Here is a 26,001-nt window from a genome sequence, read left to right on the forward strand (position 1 = left end):
AGCAGCGAGAGTAAAGAGTAGTCAGAAATACCGCCACTTCTCACTTCTCGTCGCTACCTCGAATTTTCTCATCGCTACCTCGAATTTTCTCATCTAAACACCTGCGCCAGCCCCGCTCTCCGGTAGCGGCTCCATGAGGCCCCGGCCGCCGCCCACCCTGTGGTGAGAGCCGCCCGCCTCCCGAACTCACCAGCTCTCCGTGCTGCTACTTCGGCGCCGCGGAAACGGCTGGTCCAAGGCCCAGTCTTTGGGCGTCCACTCCTGGCAGGCCACTGCGTTCGCTCCCCGACGCCAGACTGCGGTTGCGGTCAACAAGAGAAGCGCTACCGCCGTCCCGGCTTCCGTAGGCAGACGGTTCGGCGGCCCCGGATGTTGATACACCACCTGCCCCGGAAACGGTGGCGGGAAGCCCAAGGGGGCGGGGGCGGTGTTGCCGGGCTCTCCGGAAGGAGACGTGGCGGCGGTTGGGCCCCGGGCTGCCTGGACGCTTGGTAGTCCCGCCGCCGCCTCCTCCTCCTCCCCCTTCTCTCTTCTGTGGGCCGAGGAGGTTGTGGCGGCGGCTGGAGAACTCGGCGACGGAGGATGGAGGAAGGAGGCGGCGGCGCGCGGAGTCTGGTCCCAGGCGGGCCGGTGTTATTGGTCCTCTGCGGTCTTCTGGAGGCGTCCGGAGGCGGCCGAGCGCTACCCCAGCTCAGCGATGACATACCTTTCCGAGTCAACTGGCCCGGCACCGAGTTCTCTCTGGTCAGTGCCCTTGCGAACCCGGTAGCCATCTCTCTTCTTCCTGGCACTTAAGGGTTCGGCCCCTTCTCTCGGTATTCTACGCTTTTTTCCCCTAGAACCTCCTCTGCAGGCGCATGCCTCATTCCTAGTCCAAAGCTTCATTAACCCCGCGTTCGTTCATTCATACAGCAAGTGCGTATCAAACACGTTCTGTGGATGTGCCTGCATGCCTACACATTTAGGATCCAGCGGTCGCCTGTTCCCCCTTTTAAAGAAATGTCTCTCCAGAGTTTACCAACACTCCCACCCTGTGGAAGCAGCTTTTCTAGAACCACGTCTGGCGCATCTGTTTTCTCCCTGGCAAGTCAGTCACCTGCTGCGCTTCCTCCACTAGCAACCTTCTCTCCTTCAAGGAGTATTACACACACCCTTCCTACACAATCAGTTGCACTGCGGAAATGAGTTCCCTCTCTCATACTCGTTTTCCCTCTGGTATATGCACAGTATACGTACACCACACAGCTCTTTTACCTTCAAAGTTGTCTCTGAGAGGGCTGTTTGGCCAGTGAGATGCTAACGACACTATGCAGAATGTCCTTTACAGTTTTGATGTATTATAACTGTTACTTAAGACTCCAGAACGTGAAATTTTATGGTCGGTTTTCCTACATTGAAAAACGTATTTATAACCTCGAAGTGATGAATATTTGCAGTCCTTGCTTTGGGAAGTGGACTTCCGAGAAGTCTTCCTATCCATTGTCGGCCAATAAAAAATAGGCTCTTGTGACACTTACCGTATGGCAATTAATTCATTTATTTAAAATGGAAGTCAGGGAAAATGTAACAGCCCGCCTGCCCCTGAAAAGTTGTTTTTTTTTTAATTCTTATTCCAGTTATCTGCAGTCGTTCTGCTTGGAAGACTATTTAAGTATATTGTTCTGTTACCATATCTCTAAAACATGAATATGTGATACTATCATGTCAGCACAGAGTGTCCCAGGAAAAGGGATGTCGTCATTTCCACAACCCAGATTTCTATTTGCTGGTGTTAGTTTTAGCTAATATTTCACACCTAGTTTTATTTCTCCTTTCTGTTTTCAGTTCTTCCATTCTGATACTTCAGTGATTCTTAAATTTAAGTAGATATTTCTCTGGGAAGCCAATTTGTCTTTGCATTAATGCCAGGAGATATTTTTAATTAATTTTTATTGAAGTATAGTTGATTTAAATGTTGTGTTTCTGCTGTACAACAAACTGAATCAGTTACACATATATGCTATACACATATACATATATCCACTCTTTTTTAGATTCTGTTCCACTATAGGTCATTACAGAGCATTAAGGAGAGTTCCTAGTTCTATACAGTAGGTTTCTTATTCAGAAAATACTAATATATTAAAATATTTATGTAAAAGATTGTTATAAGTCAGATACAACTTTGAGATGAGAATATTTTAGGCCAACCTTTATGATTATTTCTGAAGAGCACATTAGGCATGAACTTGGCAAATGTTTAAAGAATGTGGTCATTAAAATTTTTTACTCTACATCAGTGTGATTTTTCTTTAAAATTAAAAAGGGCATGCTAATATGTGGCTGTAAAAATTTACTGACCTATATGCACATGAGTGAAACTAGCCCTTTTAGAAGTTACTACCAAACCGTTCAGTTTTTTTTCTGGCACTGTTATTTGCTGGCTGCAAAAGGTTATGGAAAAAGATCTCAATATATGGTGGACCAACTTTTCCTATATCTTAACAATTTTATTTTGAAATTTTGTTTTTAATTATTTTTCTTTGACAATAAAGCATAATCTAAGATGGGCTTGTTTGAAAACTTGGGAAGAATTTTTTTCCTTTTTTTTAAGTTTGAGTTATTTTGGGCAAAACCTAGAGACATTTTCCTACGCCTTAGCAAAAGGCCTATGGCCCTCCCGCAAAAATAAGCCTCAAGAAACATTATCATTGATCTTCTAATTTTTTTTAATATTTTCTTAATCTCAAGGCTTCACTTCCCTACTTTGTGTAATTGAAACTTCAGGCCTACACACCTGGCACTGTCATTTTGTTTTATAGGCCAGTTGGATGGACATTTGTGTGTAACTCAGCAGCTGCATGAGCTAGGATAAAGATCCTTTATCTCTCTACCACCTGAAATTGAGAGGGACTGGATTAGAAGATCTCAGGTTTTTTTAATCTTTAAAATTCTTCTGTGCTTTTTATTCTCTTGCCATTCAGATATATCAAAATGATAAGATCATCTTTCAAATTTACTTAGAAAAATTATCAAATGCCAAAAATATATACATGTTTTAATGTTTCCAGTAATTAATGATTATGATATTCTTTACTGGTTTTTAGCAGTCAGTTTTGTTTTTGTGTGTATTTTCCTTCTGAAACATCATCTCTGTGTCTTTAAAATGTTCAATTATTCATTACGTCACACAGAATTCATGAACATCTCCAAAGGAAAACCGCAAAATAAGTCTAATTTTCTTTCAACTTCTTTTGCTAATATAGAAATGTATTCCCATTTGAAAACAAATGCTACATTTGGGGAAAATGGTGACCATCTCCATGGTTTGAATCATGTCCTATATGTTAACAAGTTGTGCCATTGAGTTTATTTTACAGACTCTCCAGGATAGCTTGCTTTCTCATCCTCTGCCTTAATTCCTCCAGACTTGTGTCAGGCATTAGAAATTTCACCCTTGCCAAGATACTTTTCAAGTTCCTTAATCTTGAAGACTATACCCCTCTTTTATTAGTCTCATTATATTAAAATCTGATTTTTATCATATCACTAATATTGCCTCTTACACTGGAAATACTTTGAGGTGTCAAGTTATATAAAACAAGTTTTTTTAAACACTATCTGTGATTATGTGCATTTGGAATTCATTTTTTTAAGTAAAAACCTATTTTACAAAATCAAAAGGAAGCATTTTAGTTGATCAAAAAATTTTTTAAGTTAAAAAATCACAAAAAGTTAACTTTTCTCCTACAATTTCCAATATTAAAAAGTTGGGTAAAATTTGTTAAAAATGTTTACTTTGTGATCCCAATAAGTGATACACTATTTCAGCAAAGAGTTTTCAGATAGAAGAAATGTTATTTAGTCTGTTCTATTGAAGAGGAAAGTAGCCTTTCCTATGGAGAAGGCAATGGCAATGCACTCCGGTATTCTTGCCTGGAGAACCCCAGGGACAGAGGAGCCTGGTGGGCTGCCGTCTGTGGAGTCGCACAGAGTCAGACACAACTGATGCAACTTAGCAGCAGTAGCAGCACCCTTTCCTAAACTAATGAAAAACAAATCTTGGCAGAAACAAACAATTCTTCAAATAAGAATAGTGATGGTTTGTATTTCTGTTACCTTTTACCTAAACCTTAAAAACAAGGAATGAATTTCATCATATAGACATAAAATGCAAGATTATAGTTTTAATTACAAAGAAAGAATTGTCTTTCTTTGCTGTGGTTCCAAACAAGCAGTTTCTTTTTCCATTGTTAGCACTGTTCTGAATGTTTTAGTAAATGAGTCAGTACTGCTATTTAATCCAGTTCTGAACATTAGGTTGCAGTTACTTCACAAGGAGAGAGGAATGCATTGAAGTCACATACTACTGTCCACCTTCACTGCAGTCAGGGATGATTTGACACCTATTACTAGCCATCTATTACTAGCTAAATGAATGTGAGTCATTCTTTGCACAACTCACCATCCTCTATTCTGACTATATCTGAAAAATACCAAAAGATACAAATGTTATGTCTTAACAGCAGTTTGTTGGCTAAACTGAATGTATGTTTCTAAGGATCCCTTTATCATAAATTTGGCTGTGCAACTCTTACTTTCAAATCTCTTTGATTCCTGTCTTCACTTATGTTCTTTTAAATGAGGATCCTTGGTTATAGTCCAGGACGCGACTGAAGCGACTTAACATGCAAGCACACACTGTATGGTAATCTAAGAAAATGGTAACCAAGGCTGATTCAGATACGTTAAAACAGTTAGGAGCACACAGAATGTGGGGCCAGTCAGCTAGGTGTCTTCTCTGGGCTGTGCTGTTTACCAGCTGTGTTACCTTGGACAAATTATTTAAGCCCTGGGCTTCAGTTTCCTTTTCAGTGAAATGGGTACAATGCTTGTTTCGAGCATTGATGAGATAATAATGTAAAGAGCTCAAGTGGTAGTGTCATATAGCTAATACAGTCAGTATTTACTGCTCTTTGGGGATTTGCTTTATTATCTTGGGAAAACATGGCCCTGATTTCTATTTGTGTTTAAGATTTCAAGTACTTGAAGTTTCAAGTACTCAGTTTCAAGTACTACTGGTTTTATTATAGTTAAGAGTTGTTTTGTTAAATTGAGGAAAGAGTAGAGGTCTGTAATAAGGGTGGTTCTTTCATTACTAGGGATAGCCAGATAGTTTCGTGGTTTTACCTACTGTCAGAAGAGAAAAGAGAACTGAATTGCCACAGAATACTGCTCATAGACTTTGAAGACTGCCTTAGTGGTGGTGGTGGTGGTGGTTTAGTCGCTCAGTCGTGTCCGACTCTGGCGACCCCATGGACTGTAGCCCACCAGGCTCCTCCGTCCATGGAATTCTCCAGGCACGAATACTGGAGTGGGTTGCCATTTCCTTCTCCCTCTGCCTTAGTAGTTAGTGACATATTTTCTGTCACAAAGCAGAGATTTCTTTTTTGTAAAATAATACCAGTTATAGTAATTGAAATGTTCATTTGAATTGTGTTGGTTCTTTTTGATTTGTGAATTTGTTTGGTTTTATACTGTAGCACACTTTAAGGATAGTCTTGTTGATATATACCATGAGTCAGCAAACTACACCTTCAGGCTGGCCCACTCCAAACTTGATTTCTGTAAGGTTTTTTGGTTTGTTTTTTTCTCAGAATACATCCATGCCTATTCATTTACATAATGCCTGTGTACTTACTTCCTACAATGGCATAGCTGAATAGTTGCAATAGAGACCATATGACCCACAAAGCCTAAAATATTTATTATCTGGCCCTTTACAGGAAAAATTTGCTGACCCTTATACATACTAAAAAAGTTAAATTAGCACAGAGGATTCATAGTAATTTTTCTAAGTAATTTATCCATGTTACCCAAATATGAAAATCACTGCACTATCTTAGGTTCAGATGTCCCATCCAAAAGAATTGAGAGTATGTTATAAGGTGCTGTAGACTCTCATGTATAGGTGGTAATAAGTATTCAGTGATGGTGTATCCATTGAACATTCACTGCCTCTAAATGCTTTTTAATCCATATTATAACTTCAGTCTGTTGCATTACCAATTTTTTTTCCTTTTTTCCTTTGTACTCCAAACTATATTTTTGTTCCTTTTTTTTCTGTTACATTGTAACACCAGGAAAAAGTCTGTTGTCTTCATTTTCAGTTCAGTTCATTCACTCATTCATGTCCAACTCTTTGCAACCCCATGAATCGCAGCACGCCAGGCCTCCCTGTCTGTCACCAACTCCTGGAGTTTACCCAAACTCATGGCCATCAAGTCAGCGATGCCATCCAACCATCTCATCCTCTGTCGTCCCCTTCTCTTCCTGCGCCCAATCCCTCCAGCATCAGGGTCTTTTCCAGTGAGTCAACTCTTCGCATGAGGTGGCCAAAGTATTGAGTTTCAGCTTTAGCATCAGTCCTTCCAATGAACGCCCAGGACTGATCTCCTTTAGGATGGACTGGTTGGTTCTCCTTGCAGTCCAAGGGACTCTAAGGAGTCTTCTCCAACACCACAGTTCAAAAGCATCAGTTCTTCAGCACTCAGCTTTCTTCACAGTTCAACTCTCACATCCATATTTTGTCATTAAAAAATATGTAGACTTTTTTTCCTGTCTTTGGAAGTAAATATGTTTGAGAATCCTCTGTTGAAGTGATAAATTATAGTTAAGTTTAATCAGATAAAATAATGTACATTTTTTTTATTTCTAGCCTACAACTGGAGTTTTGTATAAAGAAGATAATTATGTCATCATGACAACTACACATAAAGAAAAATATAAATGCATTCTTCCCCTTGTGGCAAGTGGGGATGAGGTAAGTTTTTGTAAATACATTGATAATTCCTGTTACCAAACATTTATTTAAAACATTGCAACTGCATACTTTAAAATAAAATTGAGTGACAGGTTTCTCAGTAATGCTGTCTTACCATAAAAATAGTAATCACATCATTCCTGACTTCTTAGATCATGTGTATGTGACATTTTTTATAAAGAACTGCTAGTAAGTAAATCTGTAGGTTCCTTGTACTTTTTCATTACCTTAGTTCATGCCCATTTCTTCCTCCTAAAATGCGCTAACTGCCTCTTATCCATCCTTTAAGGCAATGACTTCTTTCAAGATGAAACAGAGGCAGCATGGTAAAATGGAAAGGACACCAGCCTAGGAGCCAGGAGGCTGAGGTATAGGCTATAGTTAGCTGTGGAACCTTGAACAAATTTGAAACTCAATTCCTCCACTCAATAAATTTTTTGAGCTAATTACAGAATATTTTCACAATCTCTAAAATGGAAGTATTAAACTCAGTGAGTGCTTTTTGTTAAGTTTTGTTCAGATTTAAGATCTGTGAAAGACAGCTGTCTATTTCATTTTGTTTTAAACCTTAAGACACAAATATACACTACACAATTATACACATATTTATGGCATTCAGGTCTGAAATGTAAAATTAGGAAACTGAGAAGTATCTTAAAACTTTCCAGTGTGTTATGTAAGATTCAACTATTCAGAGGCTTTTATAGCTAGAAATTCTCAAGTAGGTGTATAAGAATTGTTCAGAAAACTGATACTCAGAAACCTTTTTCTAAGAGAAGGAAGAACTGAAGATTTTTCTATGGCTCTGTATTTTATACTTCAGTTCTTTTTTTTTAATTGGAGTATAGTTGGTTTACAGTGTTGTGTTAGTTTCAGGTATGTAGCAAAGTGAATCAGTTATACATTACATACATACATTCTTTTTTAGATTCTTTTCCCATGTAGTCCATCACAGAGTATTGAGTAGAGTTGCCTGTGCTATACAGTAGGTCCTGACTATTAACAGTTATCTATTTTGTATATAATAGTTTGTATATGTCAATTTTGATCCCCCAGTCTATCTCCCTCCCCCCACCTTTCCCCCGGTAGCCATAAGTTTGTTTTCTACATCTGTGACTCTCTTTTTGGTAAATAAGTTCCTTTGTACCATTTTTTTTAGATTCCACATATAAGCAATACCACATGATAGTTATCTTTCTCTGTGTGACTTCACTCAATATAGAAATCTCTAGGTCCATCCATGTTGCTGCATATATTTCAATTCTTTGGAAAGAAATGGCATACCATAGGATCTTATTAAATCTTTTGACTTTTTTCCCCTTTTATTTCCAAGCATTTGTGATTTGACCAATGGGTTAATAGTTAAACAGCGGAGTTGAAGAAAGCTCCTGAATAATGATATTAAACTCTTCATTCTTTCATAGGAAGAAGAAAAGGATTATAAAGGCCCAAATCCAAGAGAGCTGTTGGAGCCCCTATTTAAACAAAGCAGTTGCTCCTATAGAGTATGTATTTTATGTTCACTTGATAATTAGAAAATAAATCTCCAGCAGCCAATAAACTCTTGAAAATTTAAATTCCTGTATAGTTTTGTATATGTGGCAAACACCCAGTAATATCACTTATCAAATGTATCACTTACCAAACTGCTTTGAATGTTTTTCAGATCAAAAGAAAGTTTCCTTATATACAATTTTAATAAAAAGTGCTCATTGTTATCTTTTAGGTTGTGTAGAAAATGGTCCCTTGGCCGAGTGTTTATTATAGATCCCAGGATGTATAGACCTATTTGCATCACAGAATTTTTACATTTATCTAATTAGTGAAAGCAATGAATAGGCTTCAGAAATTTCATATTTTCTGAGGCATAGTAATAACTTTCATTTAATGAAAGTTTATTCTAAATCTTGGAAGAAATCTGCTCAGTTGCTTAAAATATCAAAAAGTAATTCAGTTGAGTTTTGTGGCTTTTTTTGTGTGTTTAAATACATCCATCTCTCTTAGATTGAGTCTTATTGGACTTATGAAGTATGTCATGGAAAACACATTCGGCAGTACCATGAAGAGAAAGAAAGTGGTCAGGTATTTTTTTTCTTCAAACTATGAAATATGGAACATTATAAAATGAAAAGTGTAGTAATGAGATTTTTTTTTAAGTTGTATTCTTTAAAAATATATTTGCAAAATACTTACTACATTTTTTTTTTTAATATAGAAAGTAAATATTCACGAGTACTACCTTGGAAATATGTTGGCTAAGAACCTTCTATCTGAAAAAGGTTTGTTTCTACAGTGATTTAGTAATAATGTTAGTATTTGGTTTAAAGTATATATTCAAAGTGGAATTTAAAAGATCTTGTGAGAAGGACTTCTCTGATGGTCCAATGGTTATTATATTCCAGTGCAGGGGGCACAGGTTCAATCCCTGGTCAGGAAACTTGAGATCCCACATGCCACATGATGCAGCCAATCGATTTAAAAAAAAAAAAAATCTTGTTGGAGACTTTATGAATTGTAAAACACTTTAAATAAATTTCTAAATAATGCCTTAGAAAACTTTTCAAAGAGATCTTTTCATTATTTTTTGCTTTAACAAACATTGTTACTTTCTTTCTACCTATTAAATTTTTAAATCTAGTAAGATATACATGTCAGTATTATATTTATATAGTGTTAGTTTTTGCTTGGTTTAAGCAAAGCCTTTATATATGGAAATAGACATGTAGATACATCCCTCAGATTATGAAATGTTTTAATCTTTATTATTGAAATTGGCCAACTCGTTTAAGACTAAACCTTTCACCGAGATAAAAACATTTTAGAAGAAAACTTGTGAGCAGTTTTTATGCCTCAAATAGAGTATTTCCTAGATAAAGATAAAATGATTAAATGACTGTTCTTTCAAAAGAAACCATTTCAAGAAAATTAGCTTAAAGTAGTAAGATAAAAATTATGTGTATGCTTTGAGTCTTCTTTAAAAAGAAGTTTAAGGTTACAAATTGAAAACTTAGTCTTTTTATGTCTTGTACATAAATCACCACTCATTATTTACACTTACTTTTGTATTAATCCACAGAACAAGAAAAAGAAGAGGAAAAATCGAAAGAGGCAAGTGATAATTGGTGATTTTTTTACTCTGAACATCTATTGTTAAACACAAATTTATGTAACTTAATTGACAGAATATAGCCAGGTGTTCTTTAACTGTCTATCAAATACCTCAAAGGATTTGGTCAAAGAAAATTTGCAATCTGTTAGGTTTTTCTGAAAAAGTTATCCTATATTGCTTTTATTTACTTTTAAGATCATACAAAAATAAATGAATTTATCAAAGATGTGTCTGGGAAAGTTTCTGTAATAGCATTATATGCCTTCTGTGTTTAGCGGTGGTTCTTCCCCTCTATTTAACATTGCAAACAATTATGATAGGAGCTTTTACATTTTTTTTCTGTTGTTTGAACCCTGTCTCTTGTGGGTAAAACAGATAAACTGTATGTGTAAATAACAAGCTACCAGACTGCAAGCTTCTTAAAAGCAGAGCTTGTCTTTTATCTTTTTACTCCACAGTGCAAAGTGTGCCAGATATCATATAGGCCTTTCATGAATGCTTATTGAATCTGAATGCATAATTGATGACTGAAAAGTAGGATTGTTTAAAAAAGAACAATTCCTTAGGGTGACTAATTACAATTGTAAGTGCCCCTGTGGTTTAAGGAATGATTTCTGAATCCTTAAAATTTCCATAAAGTTAAATAACTTACTGTTGGAGAATATTTCTACAAGTGGTTTCATATTATAAGGATACTTTTATTAGAAGTAAAGTAAAATGGCAGAAAGCCTTACAAATTACTTAAAAGGGGTGCCTGTAACTTAAAAAGGTGGGTTTGGGGGAATTGATTAGGTATGCATAGCCACACATAGCATTGCTATCTTAAAAGGTTTTAATTTTACAGACTACCTTTGAGATAAAATATTTATCTCAAAATATTTTTGGCTCTGGAGGATAGCAAGATGGAATTCAAAGTGAAATGATAAAGGAAGAGGAAGAAAAGGGTAAGGGAAGAAAACTCACATTTTTGAGCCCCAGTTTATAAGCTAGATGCTGTGCAAGACATATAACGAAGAGTAATGCTCAATTCTCCCTATAGCCTTTGAGTATGTATTATTATTCTGGTTTTACAAATGACAAGAACTGAAATTGGGTCAAAGTCATAAGGCTGGTGAATTCAGAGCTGGGATTTGAACCCAGGATTTTCTAATTCCAGACATTAGCATGAAAATAGCATACCAACCTCAAAATATTTTTCTCTAGAAATCTTTTGTTTATTGCCTGTTTTGGATATAGCACTGACAGGGTACCAAAGTGATACAGGATAAGCGTGCCTCCAAAGAGCTTGCTTGGAGATTCTATTAACAACATCCTTTTAAAGCCCATCCATGTAATTTTTCTGGTGTTTGTTGATAAAAGTGTGGGAGCTAACTCCTTAATAATCCATGTCTTCTGAGATCATCTCCTTTATTCCCCCATTCTGTAAAAATGTTTTCATTTGTCTTTTGTTGGCCTTGAATAGATTTACTTAAGAGTTTATATGCTGAGAAGTGTCTGTTAATAATAGGAAATAAGAGTAACCAGATTGATCAATCAGTATATTTACATTTCTGTTTTAGAAGATAGTATTACTTATGTAGCCCCACATTTTCACAAATCAAACTTCAGACTTCTAAAATGTAAATTTTAACTCAGGCATCCACTGAGGGTTTAGTGAAGAAAGCTTTGACCAGCCCAGTATAGGAAGTTTCTGTATTTTATCCTGGTCTCTTTCTTTGTAACAATTGAAGATAATTCGTATTAATTATATCTTTGTAATCCTTTATATAAATGTACATCTTAATTTTAGCACCAAGCAAAAATTTCCTTTTATGCTGTATTAAATTAGCTCTGAAAATACGTATATGTTCAAGTAAGAATACGAACCAAAAGAATATTAGGAGAGCTTATAGAAAATACGGAAGTGTTACCATTTTATTAAATAAATGTTAGTTTATAAATGTAGTTTTCTTCCTTTCAGAATGAGTGCTTCTCCCATCCTCACCCCACCTCTATTTCTAATGAAAAGTCTGTCTTATACTCTTTTTTTAAGATTCCCACTAAAAATATCGAAGGTCAGATGACACCCTACTATCCAGTGGGAATGGGAAATGGTACACCTTGTAGTTTGAAACAGAACCGGCCCAGATCAAGTACTGTGATGTACATTTGTCATCCTGAATCTAAGCATGAAATTCTTTCAGTAGCTGAAGTTACAACTTGTGAATATGAAGTTGTCATTTTGACACCACTCTTGTGCAATCATCCTAAATATAGGTAGGATGTGGATTTAATATTTTAAACATGAAATGCACACATGATTTAAAATGTTGTATGCTTAGCTTTAACACTTTGTTCTCACTGAACAGATTCAGAGCATCTCCTGTGAATGACATATTTTGCCAGTCACTACCAGGATCGCCATTTAAACCCCTCACCCTGAGACAGTTGGAACAACAGGAAGAAATACTAAGGGTGCCTTTTAGGAGAAACAAAGAGGTATGAGAATTATCTAACAGTATTTTCTCAGTGCTTCCTTTTCCAAAAATCATAGCATATGTCAGTATTTTAATCATTTCTGTAGTATGGTAATAGTAATTTATTTTCCTGACTCAAAATTGTCAATTTGAATTCTTTTGATTTTAATTCTTTTCCTTATTCTAGTCCTTCCCAGAAACTATTTTAGCATTTTCTTACACTCATGATTCCATAATACTTTAAAGTTTGCCATCCTGTTCATTTCAGTTAAATTTTTCATCTAGTTAACTGAACTTCCCAGCTAAGCCTCTTGAAAATATAGACTACAACCCATCTCCTAATACTTTATTTATTCTTCAACTCATTGCTATTTCTTATCAAACCATCATTCTATCATTCTCCTTAAATGGTTCTTACTAAGATCAACAGCTGTCTTTGGTTCTAAATTTGCTGGACCTGTGCATAACTTGATCTTAGCTGAACATTTGAAGCTTGAACTTTTTCTCCTTTCTTTGCTTCAGTTCATTATCTCACTGGTTCTCTTCTCCTGTGTACTAGCTCTTTCTCTTAATTCCTGCTTCTTAAAATGTTACAGTTCCCTTGGTTCGGTTCACAGGTCCTTTCTCTCCTTATTGTACATTGTCTCCTTAAGTAAGCTCATCCACGACCATTCTTTCAACTTCCATTTCCATGCCTGTCTATTATAAATATACATCTACAATCCTGACCTTTCTCCTGAAACCACAATCACAATTATTAACATGTATTGAATCTTTACTGAAGAAGGGAGTGGCTACCCACTCCAGTATTCTTGCCTGGGAAATCACATGAAAAGACAAGCCTGGCGGGCTACAGTACATGGGGCTGCAAAAGAGTCAGACTGGACTTACTGACTAAACAACAGTTGAGTCCTTAAAGCTATTATCTAATCCTTACAACAGCATATAAAATATATTGTTACCCACCTTAACAGGTTAGGGAACTGAGGTTCAGAGAGGGGGAGGGACAAGTGATGGGTTAGAGATTACAATCAAAGTAGTCTGAGTCTAGAATCTGTCCCTCTTAACCACTTGTCTCTATTGCTTCTCCCTTTTGATATGCCATCTTCCCTTTTCATCTGCTTATTGGACATATATACATTTTCAATTATCTCAGACTTATCTTTTTTATCCTCTTTCACACTGACACTTTTGTCTTCCCCATTTCTTTTAAAGCAATGTGCTCTACCCAGTTGTCCAAGTCAAAAACCCGAGTCATTCTGCTTATCTTTTAATGCTATCAGTGTTATCCTCTGACTGCTTTTCAAACCTGTCTTTAGTTCAGAACCTCATCATTTCTTAAGACCTAAAACTAATCTCCTCACATATCTTCCTTCTAATCCTTCCCACACAGCTGATAAAATGTTCTGTCTGAAATGAACATTTGATAATTTATTTAACTGTTTGGTATTTAACATGATCTATCAGTTCAGTTTAGTTCAGTCGCTCAGTCATGTCCGACTCTTTGCAACCCCATGAATCGCAGCACGCCAGGCCTCCCTGTCCGTCACCAACTCCCGAAGTTTACTCAAACCCATGTCCATCAAGTTGGTGATGCCATCCAGCCATCTCATCCTCTGTCGCCCCCTTCTCCTCCTGCCCCCAATCCCTCTATAAGTCCATCCTAAAGGAGATCAGTCCTGGGTGTTCATTGGAAGGACTGATGTTGAAGCTGAAACTCCAGTACTTTGGCCACCTGATGCAAAGAGCTGACTCATTTGAGAAGACCCTGATGCTGGGAAAGATTGAGGGCAGGAGGTGAAGGGGATGACAGAGGATGAGATGGTTGGATGGCATCACTGACTCGATGGACATGGGTTTGGGTAGACTCTGGCAGTTGGTGATGGACAGGGAGGCCTGGCGTGCTGCGGTTCATGGGGTCACAAAGAGTCGGACACGACTGAGCGACTGAACTGATACCTCAAGATGAAATTGTTGTTCATACAATCATTTTATCAAAGAAGAACTGAAGATCATTCATGATCTGGCTTCAGCCTCATCTCTCGTTTCCATTCCTTTGATGCCAGCTATTTTAAGCAACTTAAGCATTTCCTAAAAGTACTACATTCTTTCTAGCCTCCTTGCCTGTGGATATAGCACTTAAATGGCTAAAAATGTTTTTCCTATGGTTCTTCATTAAAAGGGAGGGAGGATTTTTAAAATTTTCATTACTTGGAGTTTCCAGCTTCTTGTATGATACCTGGTATGCTGTCGGTGTTTACAAGTGGGTTAATTAACATTTAACTACAAGGCCTTTTTCTCCCCTTCCTCTTGAATACTTACTGTGAAAATACTGCCAGACTCTTTGTGATTGTTGTGAACCCTGCCATTATGGTAAGGAGGAAACATTATCTTAACTGTAATCTGCATTTGAAGTGCTGTATTGAAAGATTGGAAATGGAATTATTTTCTCATCTTCTTCTTGATAATGATTTCAGTACTGACAAGTACTTAAAAGTCAGCCCCATCAAAATTCTTCACAAACCCAACTTTAATTATTCTTCAAGGAAGAAGTGCCAGTTTATTTTTCTTTTATGTGTTAAATCCGCAGATTGAGAAAAAATTTTTTAAAGCTATAGATGATAGCTATAATGCTTTCAAAATACCTAGCATCTTGATAGTACATGTTGTATATGAAATCTTAGGTAATACTGTGAGTAATTACTTAGAACTGGTCATCTTTATTTCAGAATAATATTTTTTAGAAATTCAATTTATTACACATAACTTTTTTTTTAATTGATATTTGGTATATGGTTTGCCTTTCAAGTATGAACTAAGCTTTACCATAAAGAATTTTTTTTAAACAAAATATATATTTGGCTCTCCAATTGTTGTGTCCAATTCTTTGTGACCCCTTGGACTATAGCCTGCCCCGCTCCTCTGTCCATTGGATTTCCCAGGCAAGAATACTGGAATGGGTTGCCATTTCCTTCTCTGGGGGATCTTCCCAATCCAGGGATCAAACCCACCTCTTCTGCATTGGCAAGCAGATTCGTTACCACTGAGCCACAGGGGAAGCCCTATGTTATTATACCACATTAATTTGGAAATTACTGGATTTATTAAGAACCTATTTTCTGAACTTCCAAACCCTGATTCAAAAACTACTATCTTCTTGCTTTTATTGGGGTAATTTTCCTTAAAGTAGATGTTCTGTCCAAAAGAAACAATAAATGGTCATGTTTCTTTTACCTCTTCCCCTTTTCTCAGCTACAGGTTTCACTGTGCAGTATTCTTTTCTTCACTAACCTTACTATAGGTCTCATGTATTCTGAGTAATTGCTTTACACTATTAGACCTTAGCTTCTTATGAGTAGTAACTATGTCTCCTTCATTTTTAATACTCAGTATTTAAGATAGTGCCAGGAGCATAGTATAGGCTCTGAATGTAGAAAGAGCCTACATTCTATAAATGTAGAAAGAGCCATGTAAAATTCAAGGTTTTTTAAAAAAAAACAAGAAGGCATCTTGGCAGTCTTTGTTCTTAACATTGAAGGAGAGAGAGGATGAGCTCATTGGTTTCCAACATAACCATCTAGTGACTCCTGTCACACAAGTTGAAAACAAGAGAAGAACCACAATTGGTCAGTGGCAACTACAGTGACTGCATACATTTTACTGTTTAATTTTTTTATTGTTATTTTATTCAGTTCATTGGTACATTCATTTCTTCAGTTGTGGTCTAGATTCATTTCCTCTCTGCTCACTGTCAGTACCCAGATAACATCCAGATTCTAAATCATTGACTTCTTTCATAACTATCTTCTTCTCTCCAACCCCACTTGTCACTCCCTTACGTTCGAGCCTCTTCATCTCTGGCCTGGGTTACTGAGCCCCTAACTTGACTCTCTACCTTCAGATTTGTTACTATCCCTTCTTCCCTGTGACTGCTAGGGTAATTACTTAAAAATCTGATCATACCATATCTTTGCCTAAATGTTCAGACTTAGCATTACATAGCTTTCCGCCGTATAGTGCCTGCTTCTGTCTTTGGTTTTAACTATCATACCATACCACACATCGTTGCTCTTACCTCTTTCTCAGGTTCATGTGCACATACCCACAACACATAACAGACCTTCACATCAGTCACAGATTATTAATGTTGCATGAATTAAGCAAGGGTTTTCTCTTTGTGAAGTCTTTATGTTTCAGTTCTTCATCAGAGTCTATTTGAATCACCCGTACCTCTGTGGATCTGCTCTTCCCTCTACCCTTCCTTTATTACACAGCAGTTTGCTCCAGGGCAGCAACCAGATCCTGCTACATTTGAATAATTACAACTAACATTCATATTCGTTCCCACTTAGCCCTTTATTAGCCTGCCTCTTATCCTTTCTTTATAGATAGTAACCACATTTTTTTAAACTAAATAGAAAATCTAACAGATAGTGAAGTACTTAATAAGAATAATGAGACAAAACATATGAAGTAGAAATTATCCCTGTGTTGTTAAGAGTGGTCACCATATCCCTAAGTGGTAGATGGAACTAACTCTTGAATAGAGCTTTCTCTATGCTATTAAGTGTCGCAAAATTCATTTTCTTAAAGCACATTAAAAATGAGCAGACAACTTTTATTTTCCAAATTTTCTAAACTTAAAAAATAATAATTTAAATCATACTGAAGCCTATAAATATGTTTGTTTAATTTTAGGAAGATTTGCAATCAACTAAGGAAGAGAGATTTCCAGCAATCCACAAACCCATTGCTGTTGGTTCTCAGCCAATGCTCACTGTTGGAACAACCCACATATCCAAATTGACAGATGACCAACTCATAAAAGAGTTCCTTAGTGGTTCCTACTGCTTTCACGGGGTGAGAAATAAACCTTCAGTTTAAGTATTTATCTTAGAGCTTTCACTTTGTATGTTATTTATCAAGAGACTTTAGCAGCACTGAAAAAGACTTTTTGTCTTTAGAGAAATGGCAGGATTCTGGAAGCTTTCCAACAGACATTTCTCTACATCTCACTATAAGGCATTATAATTTCTCTTTACTCACAGGCTAAAACTTGACCTTTACTTGATAAAATATATATATATATATACACACACACACACATATTCAAATCAGTAATTCATTTGTGATTCTGGCTAATTGCTAGAATGAGCACCAGTGATTGTATAGCCTATATTTTGGTTATGAGCCTACATTAGCTCATTTAAAACTTGAGCTAACATCTGTAAAGGTGGAATTTTGCCTCTGACTCAGAGCTTCAGTGGAAAATATGCTTATAAGTAGAATTGTCATTTTACTTTATTTTGCCAAGAAAGTTATTCTCTGTATGTCCATCTTTTAAGTTTATTAGTAATTTTTAATTGTGATTTTAAACCATATTATGGCTGGTACAATTTTTTAAATTACATATATGTCCATTATTCTCATGTGGCAATATTGAGACTGACCCCGGTACCCCTTTCTCTGTACTGAAACTTGGTCTGTTTCCTTTCCTGTAGGGTGTTGGTTGGTGGAAATATGAATTCTGCTATGGCAAACACGTACATCAATACCATGAGGTAGAGCATTTATATCATTCTATCACTAAATGGTTTAAAGTTTCAAAAATCTTTTGTGGAAAAATAGAGGAGTGGGATTGGGGTTACTTTTAAGTATGAGATGCTTTTAATATGGAAATACTCAACAAAACATCTCTAAATTCTGGGAAATGGAAAACTTGTTGTTAAGACTATATCAGTCATCTTAAAGTAACTTTCTTTATTAACTACTCAGATTCTTGCATTACTGTCAGTCTGGAACAATAATACAGTATTGTGACTAACCTCTTCAGCTTTGGCTCAGCAATTAGTCATTTTATAACTCATATTTAAGAAAGTGAATGGTAAGATAGAATGTTGTCACTAGTATCAGTAAAATAGGATAAATACAGCAAGTTTCTCAGCTAAAAGAAGGTACCATATGATCCAAGTTTAAGTTTTAAGATTAAATGCTCTTTATTCTTTTATTTATAGTGTCATAAATCAGCATTCTCTCACACTTGAATCATAGCAGCTTAAATTCTGAAGTTCAAGCCCAAATAGTTTTATTTGTACTTCGTTTAGTAAGGTAAACTACTAGACCCTGAAGACAAACATTAATATTAATAAATATTGATTTGGTTGTTTTAAAAGGCTCTTTATTCCCTAAAATAAATAACAACTGGTAATTAGAAAATACCATATTTGCCCTTCTGAGATGTTTTGAGCTGATCTTAAATTCCATGATGGATCATATCAGGAAAGATCAATCACTTGCCACATTTAAATCACTCTAAAAAATGTATGTGGCATCTGTAAACTAGGGCTTTTTTTTTCTTCCATTAAACCTGAGATGTCCCATTTCATTATTCTTTCCTCTTATTCTTACTGCTTTGTAGATGTTTTACTTATTTTTTAATAAGTAATATTTTTAATTTATTAATATAAAAAAGATAAACTACCATCTAAGTACAGTCCAGATAATACCCAGTTTTTTTTTTTAATTAAAGGAATATATGCCAGAAATATAGAATAGAATGAAAAGTAAAATTCTCCTCCACTATTGTCCCATTTTTCAAAAGTAACAGCTGTTAACATTTTCTTAGTTAACAACCAAAAGTGGGGAAAAATGCATATCATAAATGTTGATACAACCTTTTTATTTATACAGACGGGATATACTGAATGCACTTGTTCTTTTCACCTAGTATCTTGGAGATCTTTCCATGTCAGCAACAACTGATTTCATTTTTTTCAGCAGGTACAGAGAATTATGCCCATACACACAGTGTATTAATTAGATCTCTATTGACGATCTTTGAGTTGTTTCCAGTTTCTACTGTGATAGCATCTTAGTGAACATTTTTAAATAGTTGCACTTGTAAACTTTTGCAAGTACGTTCATAGTACACACATCTAGAAATGTACTTGATGTGTCAAAATATATACATACTGAACAGTTGCCTCCAAAGGTTGGATCATTTACATTTCCGTTAATAATGACTGTTTTCCTATACACTTGCCAACACTAGGTTTTATCAAACTTACTTTAGCTAAGGTGGTATAACCTAGAACTTTTCAAGGAACTCTGGTAGGAACTTTGAGGTATAGAAAAATAATGGTAGCTAACAAACATAGTACTCACTGTATACCAGGCACTATTCTAAGTACTTTACAGATATTAACTCATGTAATGCTCATAAAAGATAAGTATTGTTATTCTAAGATAAGGAAACTGAAGCAAAGATTTAGTAACTTGCCTAAAATCACATAGGTAGTAAATGGTGAAACCAGAATTCAAACCCAGACAATCTCTATATCCAACCTCTTATTAAACAGTTTACTATGCCAGTCTAATACCTGTCTATCTAGGACTTTATGGTATGGTTGCTAAAAGAACGTTTAATGGCTCTCTCTTCCACTGCTATACAGTGGCTATGCCTTTTTGCCTCTGTAAGGGTTTTTAATTCTACTCATCAGATGTATATTAGTACCCAACATGGTCCCTGGCATAAAATATAAAGAAAAAAAGGAAGACAGGAAGGAAAGAAAAATGAGAGAGAAGGAAGAAGTCCACGTAAAGGGCAGTATAGGGTGCATCATGTCAAATGGATAATATGGAAAATAGTATAATGAGTAAGAGATAGAGGCCAGAGATTTAAGAAGGAATCACAGTAGTATGTAGTTCTAGTATCTAGATACGAGAGATTAAACTCTTAGTTGAGGGGTGAGATGCTGGCATTAGACCAATAGAAGAGTGAAACCAAGAACATCTCTGGGAAAGTGACAAGACTGATAAATGTAGAGTGAAAGGCAATAGAGTCAAAGATAACTACATCTGGACCTAACCTGACTAGGAAGTGCCAGTTTCATAATTCAGAGAAACAAGAAATAAACAATAATGAGCTCAAATTTCTTCTCATCAAGTTTGACTATTACATCTAAACATAGATATCCAGTGTACAGTTGACGATAAGTTCTGTAGCTTAGAGGCCATCAGCATAAATGTCACCTTGATGTCAAACATTCATTGTCACAAACATTTTTTCATATATTAGGACAAGGATAGTGGGAAAACCTCTGTGGTTGTGGGGACATGGAACCAAGAAGAACATATTGAATGGGCTAAGAAGAACACCGCCAGAGCCTATCACCTTCAAGACGATGGTACCCAGACAGTTAGGTAAATACTAACTTTATTTGTCTCTGGATCTTAGAATATTTAAAACTCAGAATATTGGAAAACGTTAATTTAAAATAAAATCTTTCTGTTTTTTTTTTCTGGGACATTTTTTAGGTTAGTTTTTATTGAGAGGAAACAACACAGTGTAATAGTTCAGAGGCATTTCTGAAGTCAGATACCCTGGATTCAAACACTGGCAATTCACCTACTGCCCTGGGCAGATTACATAGTCTTTGCAAGCCTCACTTTTCACATCTAGTAGTATTTGCTTCAGAGAATTGTTATGACATTTAAATGAGGTAATTGGTGTAAAGTGTAGTGCCTGGCAATTGCATGCAATAAACTTTGACTACTTCCTTTGACAGTGTTGGTGTTAGTAACACTGCTGCAATTCCAGGTATTAGGTCTAACCCTGTTATAAAGCATTTTACCCCTTCATTTTACCCCTAACCTCTTTAAGTTACTTAATTCTCTTTAAATATACTCCAGCATTCTCCTTTGTTATTTAACTGTTGTGCAGTAACGGTTGAAAATAGTTAAACAATGTTTTTTTGAAAAACTACTTCCAACATTTCTTTGGGCTATTAGGTATATCTTATTATAGCAGAAGAAAATTAGTCTCTTCTTACCCAAGAAGAACTAAGCTTTAGCTTTTCTTATAGTCCATTACCCAGTGAATTTTAAATCATTCATTCTTTTTCCTTCTCAGATGTTAACTTTGTCCTTCCTAGCACAGATGGTATTGAGAGACTTTGTTTTCAGAATGTACTGACTTCTTGGACTGACTAAAATTAGCAAAGTTAAGAGATAGCCATTTAAGTATTAATATACTAAATAGATCAATTTTTTAAATGTTTATATTTTTCAAGTGAAAGTAGCTCATGGTATCATGTGCAACAAGTATTGAAGCACAGAAGTATGAGGCTAACAAAATTAAAGCTTTTGTTTAGTTCCTGCTCTTTGGAATTTATAGCTTAGCATAGACTTTACCTTCATACTCCTGCATTACAGTATTTTAAGGAGTGCAGCTGACTGGAGGGTAGGAAGAAGGGAAAACTGACAAAGCAAATGATATTCAGAGCAGGGGAAAAGAAGAGCTGGGGAAGTGGTTAACTTTAAAAGAGAACTTTTTACAAAGCAGTTTAACCTTAACTATTTGTATACAAGTAAATAATATGCAAGTTATTAATAAGATCATTCTTATTAATTAAACCACTAAGAAGTATCTCAATTTTATATTCTATAGAACCTGAAAGACTTTCTCTGTGACATAACCTTAAAATATGTATTTTTAAGGAATATAGTTGGATTTTTTTTATTTAATGCAAAATTGAGTCCTCTAACCATCTTCTCACCCTACCCATTAAAGTTACTCTGAATGAGTGAAGTTCTAGTTTAATAAAACTTGTTTGTTTTTCTGACTCAGGATGGTATCACATTTTTATGGAAATGGAGATATTTGTGATATTACTGACAAACCAAGACAGGTGACTGTAAAACTAAAGTAAGTTAGACCATCAAATCATGCTTTATGCCTTTCTCTTTAATTTGCTTCCTATGGGCAAAAGTTTGTGTAAGATATAATTATGGATAATTATATTTATTAATAATATGAATTTTTCACAAAAATTTTATTATAAGATAGTAAAATCATCATTGTAATTGTTATTATTTTAATAGTTACAGAACCACTTATAAGATATTTTTATCCTTGAAAAGAAAAAAAAATAATTTTGTGTCGTTTGGGCAATACCTTAAAGTACTCTCTGTTTTAGGTGTAAAGAGTCAGATTCTCCTCATGCTGTCACTGTATATATGCTAGAGCCTCACTCTTGTCAGTATATCCTTGGGGTAAGTGGAAAACTAATACTCAGGAATTCAGTTTGGGGCCACATTTTAATGTTGACCATTAAGTCTAGAAAGGAGGTTCAGTAGTCTCCAGAATTTAATAAAGCCCTCATACCACCTCTGTAAAAATTGACATCTTTTTTGTTGAGATATAATTTATAAAATTTTTTAAAATGCAAAGTTCTTAAGTGTTGAGTCTGAGTTTTGGAAAAATTTGGCCCATCATCTATTTCTGGGACTCTGATTAAAACATGCTAATTTCAATTGTCCCCAAATCTTCTTTTATCTTATTGTTACCTTTTTCTTATGTCAATTTGGGTCACATCATTTCTGTTGAATTATCTTCAAGTTCATTGATTCTTTCCTCTGCTGTGTCCTGTCCACCTCTGAATGAATTTATCTCTGCTATATTTTTCATTTCTAACATTCCTCTTCTGTTTTTTTTTTTTTTTGTGGTTTTATTTTCTCTGTTAAAATCCCCTCTCTATTCACACATGTTGTCTGTGTTTTCCACTATTTCCTCTAATTTCCTCTGTTATATTTATTATCATTATCTTAAATCTGATAATTTTAACACCTGGCCCATCTTTGGCCATTTTTCTTTACCCTTTTCTTGAATGGTGCAACTGATTATTTTGCCATATTCTTCTACATTTTGTTATGTAAGACCTAGCTATGTATTTCTCTCTTATGCTTACCCTTTACTCCTTTTCTTTCTTATATCTTTTACTTAAAGATAAAAATAACTACTTACCTATCTAGCATTTTATATGGATGACTAAAAATTGTTTTCTAAAAAATCCACTTTGTAGAAATAACATTGGATGACTTATCCAAAAGAAGGACTCGTATACATTTATCAAATTTATGTATTCATTCAGCAGACTACTGAATAAAGTATTCAGCTTAGCAACTTTAAAATGGTTTTATTATTGTTGTTCTTTAGGTTGAATCTCCAGTGATCTGTAAAATCTTAGATACAGCAGATGAAAATGGACTTCTTTCTCTCCCCAACTAAAGGATAACAAAGTTCAGGAAGTCACGATGATTGTCTGACCATTGTCCTGTTACAGAGCTCTCAGTCACTGGACCTCATATAAAGGATTGTATAAAAGGACTCTCAACCACTTTGTGAATATATATGTGTATATAAGAGGTTATTGATAAACTTCTAAGGCAGACATTTGTCTCACCTTTTTCACTTTTGTTGTGTCTTAGGAGCTGATTGTGTGTCTTTCTTTGCTTGGATAATGTGATTCCAAAATAAATCTTGTCCAAGCAATTTAGAGTTCATCCTAATGAAATGTCATGTAATTGTTGTACCTATTGAAAGTGTTTAAATAATAGATTTATTATGTAAATTATATATAGCTAGCGGATAATGAAGAAAGAAATTGATAGGAGGTTGTTTAAATGAGAGACTGTTAAATATGTATGATTCTAGTGCCTGAAATCCTTTCAGCAAATTTTTATTTAGCAACTGCTCTCTACCAGGTATTAAACTAGAAGCTGGGCACACAGTGAAGCCTCATGTGTACATTTTCTTTTACTTCATTAACTTCAAGAGACTCTTATTGCAATAGGTTGCTTCTCTTTCAGAACTTTTATCTCTTTCTATCTATATCATATCTCCTTGACATGAGTGTGTTTTCCCCTCAAGTATGTACCTGGTATAGACAGTAAATAATTTTTACCTTTTGACTTAGAATGATTTATCTTAACAAAGCAGACTATGCCGGCTGTCCTTTGTTCTTGCCTCCTGTATACTACAGATTTTAGTTCTGGACAGCTTTACGGCACAGTATCTATTTTAAACTGAATAAACTGTCCACAGCAGTGTTGTCATGTAGTCAATGGCAGGTTATTCATTTTCTTTATTTTCTCCATTACTCCTCTTTCACACATCATCCTGTTATATTTTGGGCATACATGTCTAAATAAGGACAGAAAAGCAGCTGTAAAATTTTTTACTTTTCTTCCTTTTCAGCAGTCTGGTCAAAGATATTTTAGTTTGAGAAAAGGTGAATACAGTTGACTATTGGAAGGCTTTCTGTACATTTTAGTAGTAGGAAGCAGCACACACAGTAATAGCATGTACTTTGAATCCACACTTAGGTCCAGATACTACGTGGTCCTGGACAGAGCAGTTAACCATTTCCAGCCTCGATTCCTCTTTCGTGGAGAGACTGCTTATTACTTCATAAGGTGGCTTTATCAGTGTATTAATTTTCTCTATTTTTAAAAAGCCTAGCCCCAGTACTCAACACCGGGTTCCCAGTAAGTGTTGGTTTATTTTCCTAATACTTCCCTTGTCTCCTACTGTCATAAGATCAGAGACCAAAGCCATTAAAATGTATTTCTTTAATAAATTATAAAAGTATATTTATTATATGATTTAAGACAAACAGATTTACCTTCTCAGTTATAGGTATAAGAGGAGAGAGTTAGAATTGTGAAAGGTTAGTGTCAGAAAAACATTTGGAGGATATTTAAGCCAAACTCTATTTTGTAAGAGCAAGAGGAAAAAAAATTCTGAAAAACTGTATTGGAATTGTTTACTACAGAAGATTCTTAAAAATGGAAGTCATAATAAAAACTGTCAGTCTTCTGTTTTGACTAACAGCTTAAACTTCTTTGAGAGGTGCACTGGACCAGGTAGCTCCATAACTCCTCTATTAGGAATCTCGGGTGCCCATCAGTAGTCTGTGAAACCTTTGATCTCTAACTTGTTTGTTGCTACCTCGATTGTGCAGCCTTTCTTTCATGTAAGTGGGCTGAATTCCCGATAGGAAGGAAAAGGGGCTCACCTGCAATATGTCTAATGGACTTCGAGAAGTCTTCTTTCTCAAAGTGGAATCTCTATTTAAGTGAAAGTCACTTAGTCATGTCCGACTCTTTGCGACCCTATGGACTATATACAGTCCATGGAATTCTCCAGACCAGAATACTGGAGTGGGTAGCCGTTCCCTTCTCCAGGGGATCTTCCCAACTCAGGGATTGAACCCAGGTCTCCTACATTGCAGGCGGATTCTTCACCCGGTGAGCCACAGGGAAGCCCAATCTCTATTAAGGGTGAGTGAGTGAAGTCGCTCAGTCGTGTCCGACTCTTTGCGACCCCATGGACTATAGCCTACCAGGCTCCTCTATCCATGGGATTTTCCAGGCAAGAATACTGGAGTGGGTTGCCATTTCCTTCTCCAGGGGATCTTTCCAACCCAGGGATCGAATCCTGGTCTCCCACATTGCAGGCAGATGCTTTACCCTCTGAGCCATCAGGGAGATCCCAATAGGTGGGTGAGAAGTCAGATTCTTTATGCCAGAGCCTAATTATATGCATTTTGAATGTTTCTGAATGGTTCTCTTTATTTTCAATACTCCTCTGCTTGAGGATTACTGACCTAGGCACTTAACCACAATTTCACACATCCTAGCCTTCCTGATTAGGGTATCTAGAAAATACCTAGCACCTCATCTTCACAGGAAGGTTGAATAATAATCAGTTCAGTTGTGTCCAACTCTGCAACCCCATGGACTTCAGCATGCCAGGCTTCCTGGTCCATCACCAACTCCCGGAACCTACTGAA

The 26,001-nt window shown here is 35.9% G+C and overlaps 2 protein-coding genes across 2 annotated transcripts in view; one reads left to right on the forward strand and one right to left on the reverse strand.

Moving 5' to 3' along the window:
* The window catches only part of ASB3 (ankyrin repeat and SOCS box containing 3), a 119,000-nt gene extending 118,678 nt beyond the window's left edge, over positions 1–322 (reverse strand). Inside the window, exon 1 of the mRNA XM_043468555.1 lies at positions 191–322. The gene's annotated coding sequence lies outside the window, so the exon portion shown is untranslated. The remainder of the gene's footprint in view (positions 1–190) is intronic.
* ERLEC1 (endoplasmic reticulum lectin 1) lies at positions 316–24,266 on the forward strand. The gene is made up of 14 exons (XM_043468556.1): positions 316–744; positions 6,698–6,802; positions 8,227–8,307; positions 8,807–8,884; positions 9,018–9,081; positions 9,879–9,910; positions 11,944–12,167; positions 12,260–12,389; positions 17,066–17,227; positions 17,869–17,928; positions 20,445–20,569; positions 21,996–22,073; positions 22,345–22,420; positions 23,364–24,266. Exons 1-14 carry the CDS (start codon positions 583–585, stop codon positions 23,433–23,435), a joined length of 1,449 nt encoding a protein of 482 aa, XP_043324491.1. The 5' UTR covers positions 316–582; the 3' UTR covers positions 23,436–24,266.
* Positions 24,267–26,001: the final 1,735 nt, after the last annotated feature.

This window comes from Cervus canadensis, chromosome 5 (assembly GCF_019320065.1).
Source record: "Cervus canadensis isolate Bull #8, Minnesota chromosome 5, ASM1932006v1, whole genome shotgun sequence".
Classification (NCBI taxonomy): domain Eukaryota; kingdom Metazoa; phylum Chordata; class Mammalia; order Artiodactyla; family Cervidae; genus Cervus; species Cervus canadensis.

What these genes read in the sequence shown, in the direction of transcription:
- ERLEC1 (XM_043468556.1), top strand. Translation starts at nt 583, where the DNA reads ATGGAGGAAGGAGGCGGCGGCGCGCGGAGTCTGGTCCCAGGCGGGCCG. An exon ending in TTGTGGCAAGTGGGGATGAG is followed by an intron (nt 6,803 to 8,226) that starts GTAAGTTTTTGT and finishes ATTCTTTCATAG; the next exon opens with GAAGAAGAAAAGGATTATAA. An exon ending in GTTCCTACTGCTTTCACGGG is followed by an intron (nt 17,228 to 17,868) that starts GTGAGAAATAAA and finishes CCTTTCCTGTAG; the next exon opens with GGTGTTGGTTGGTGGAAATA.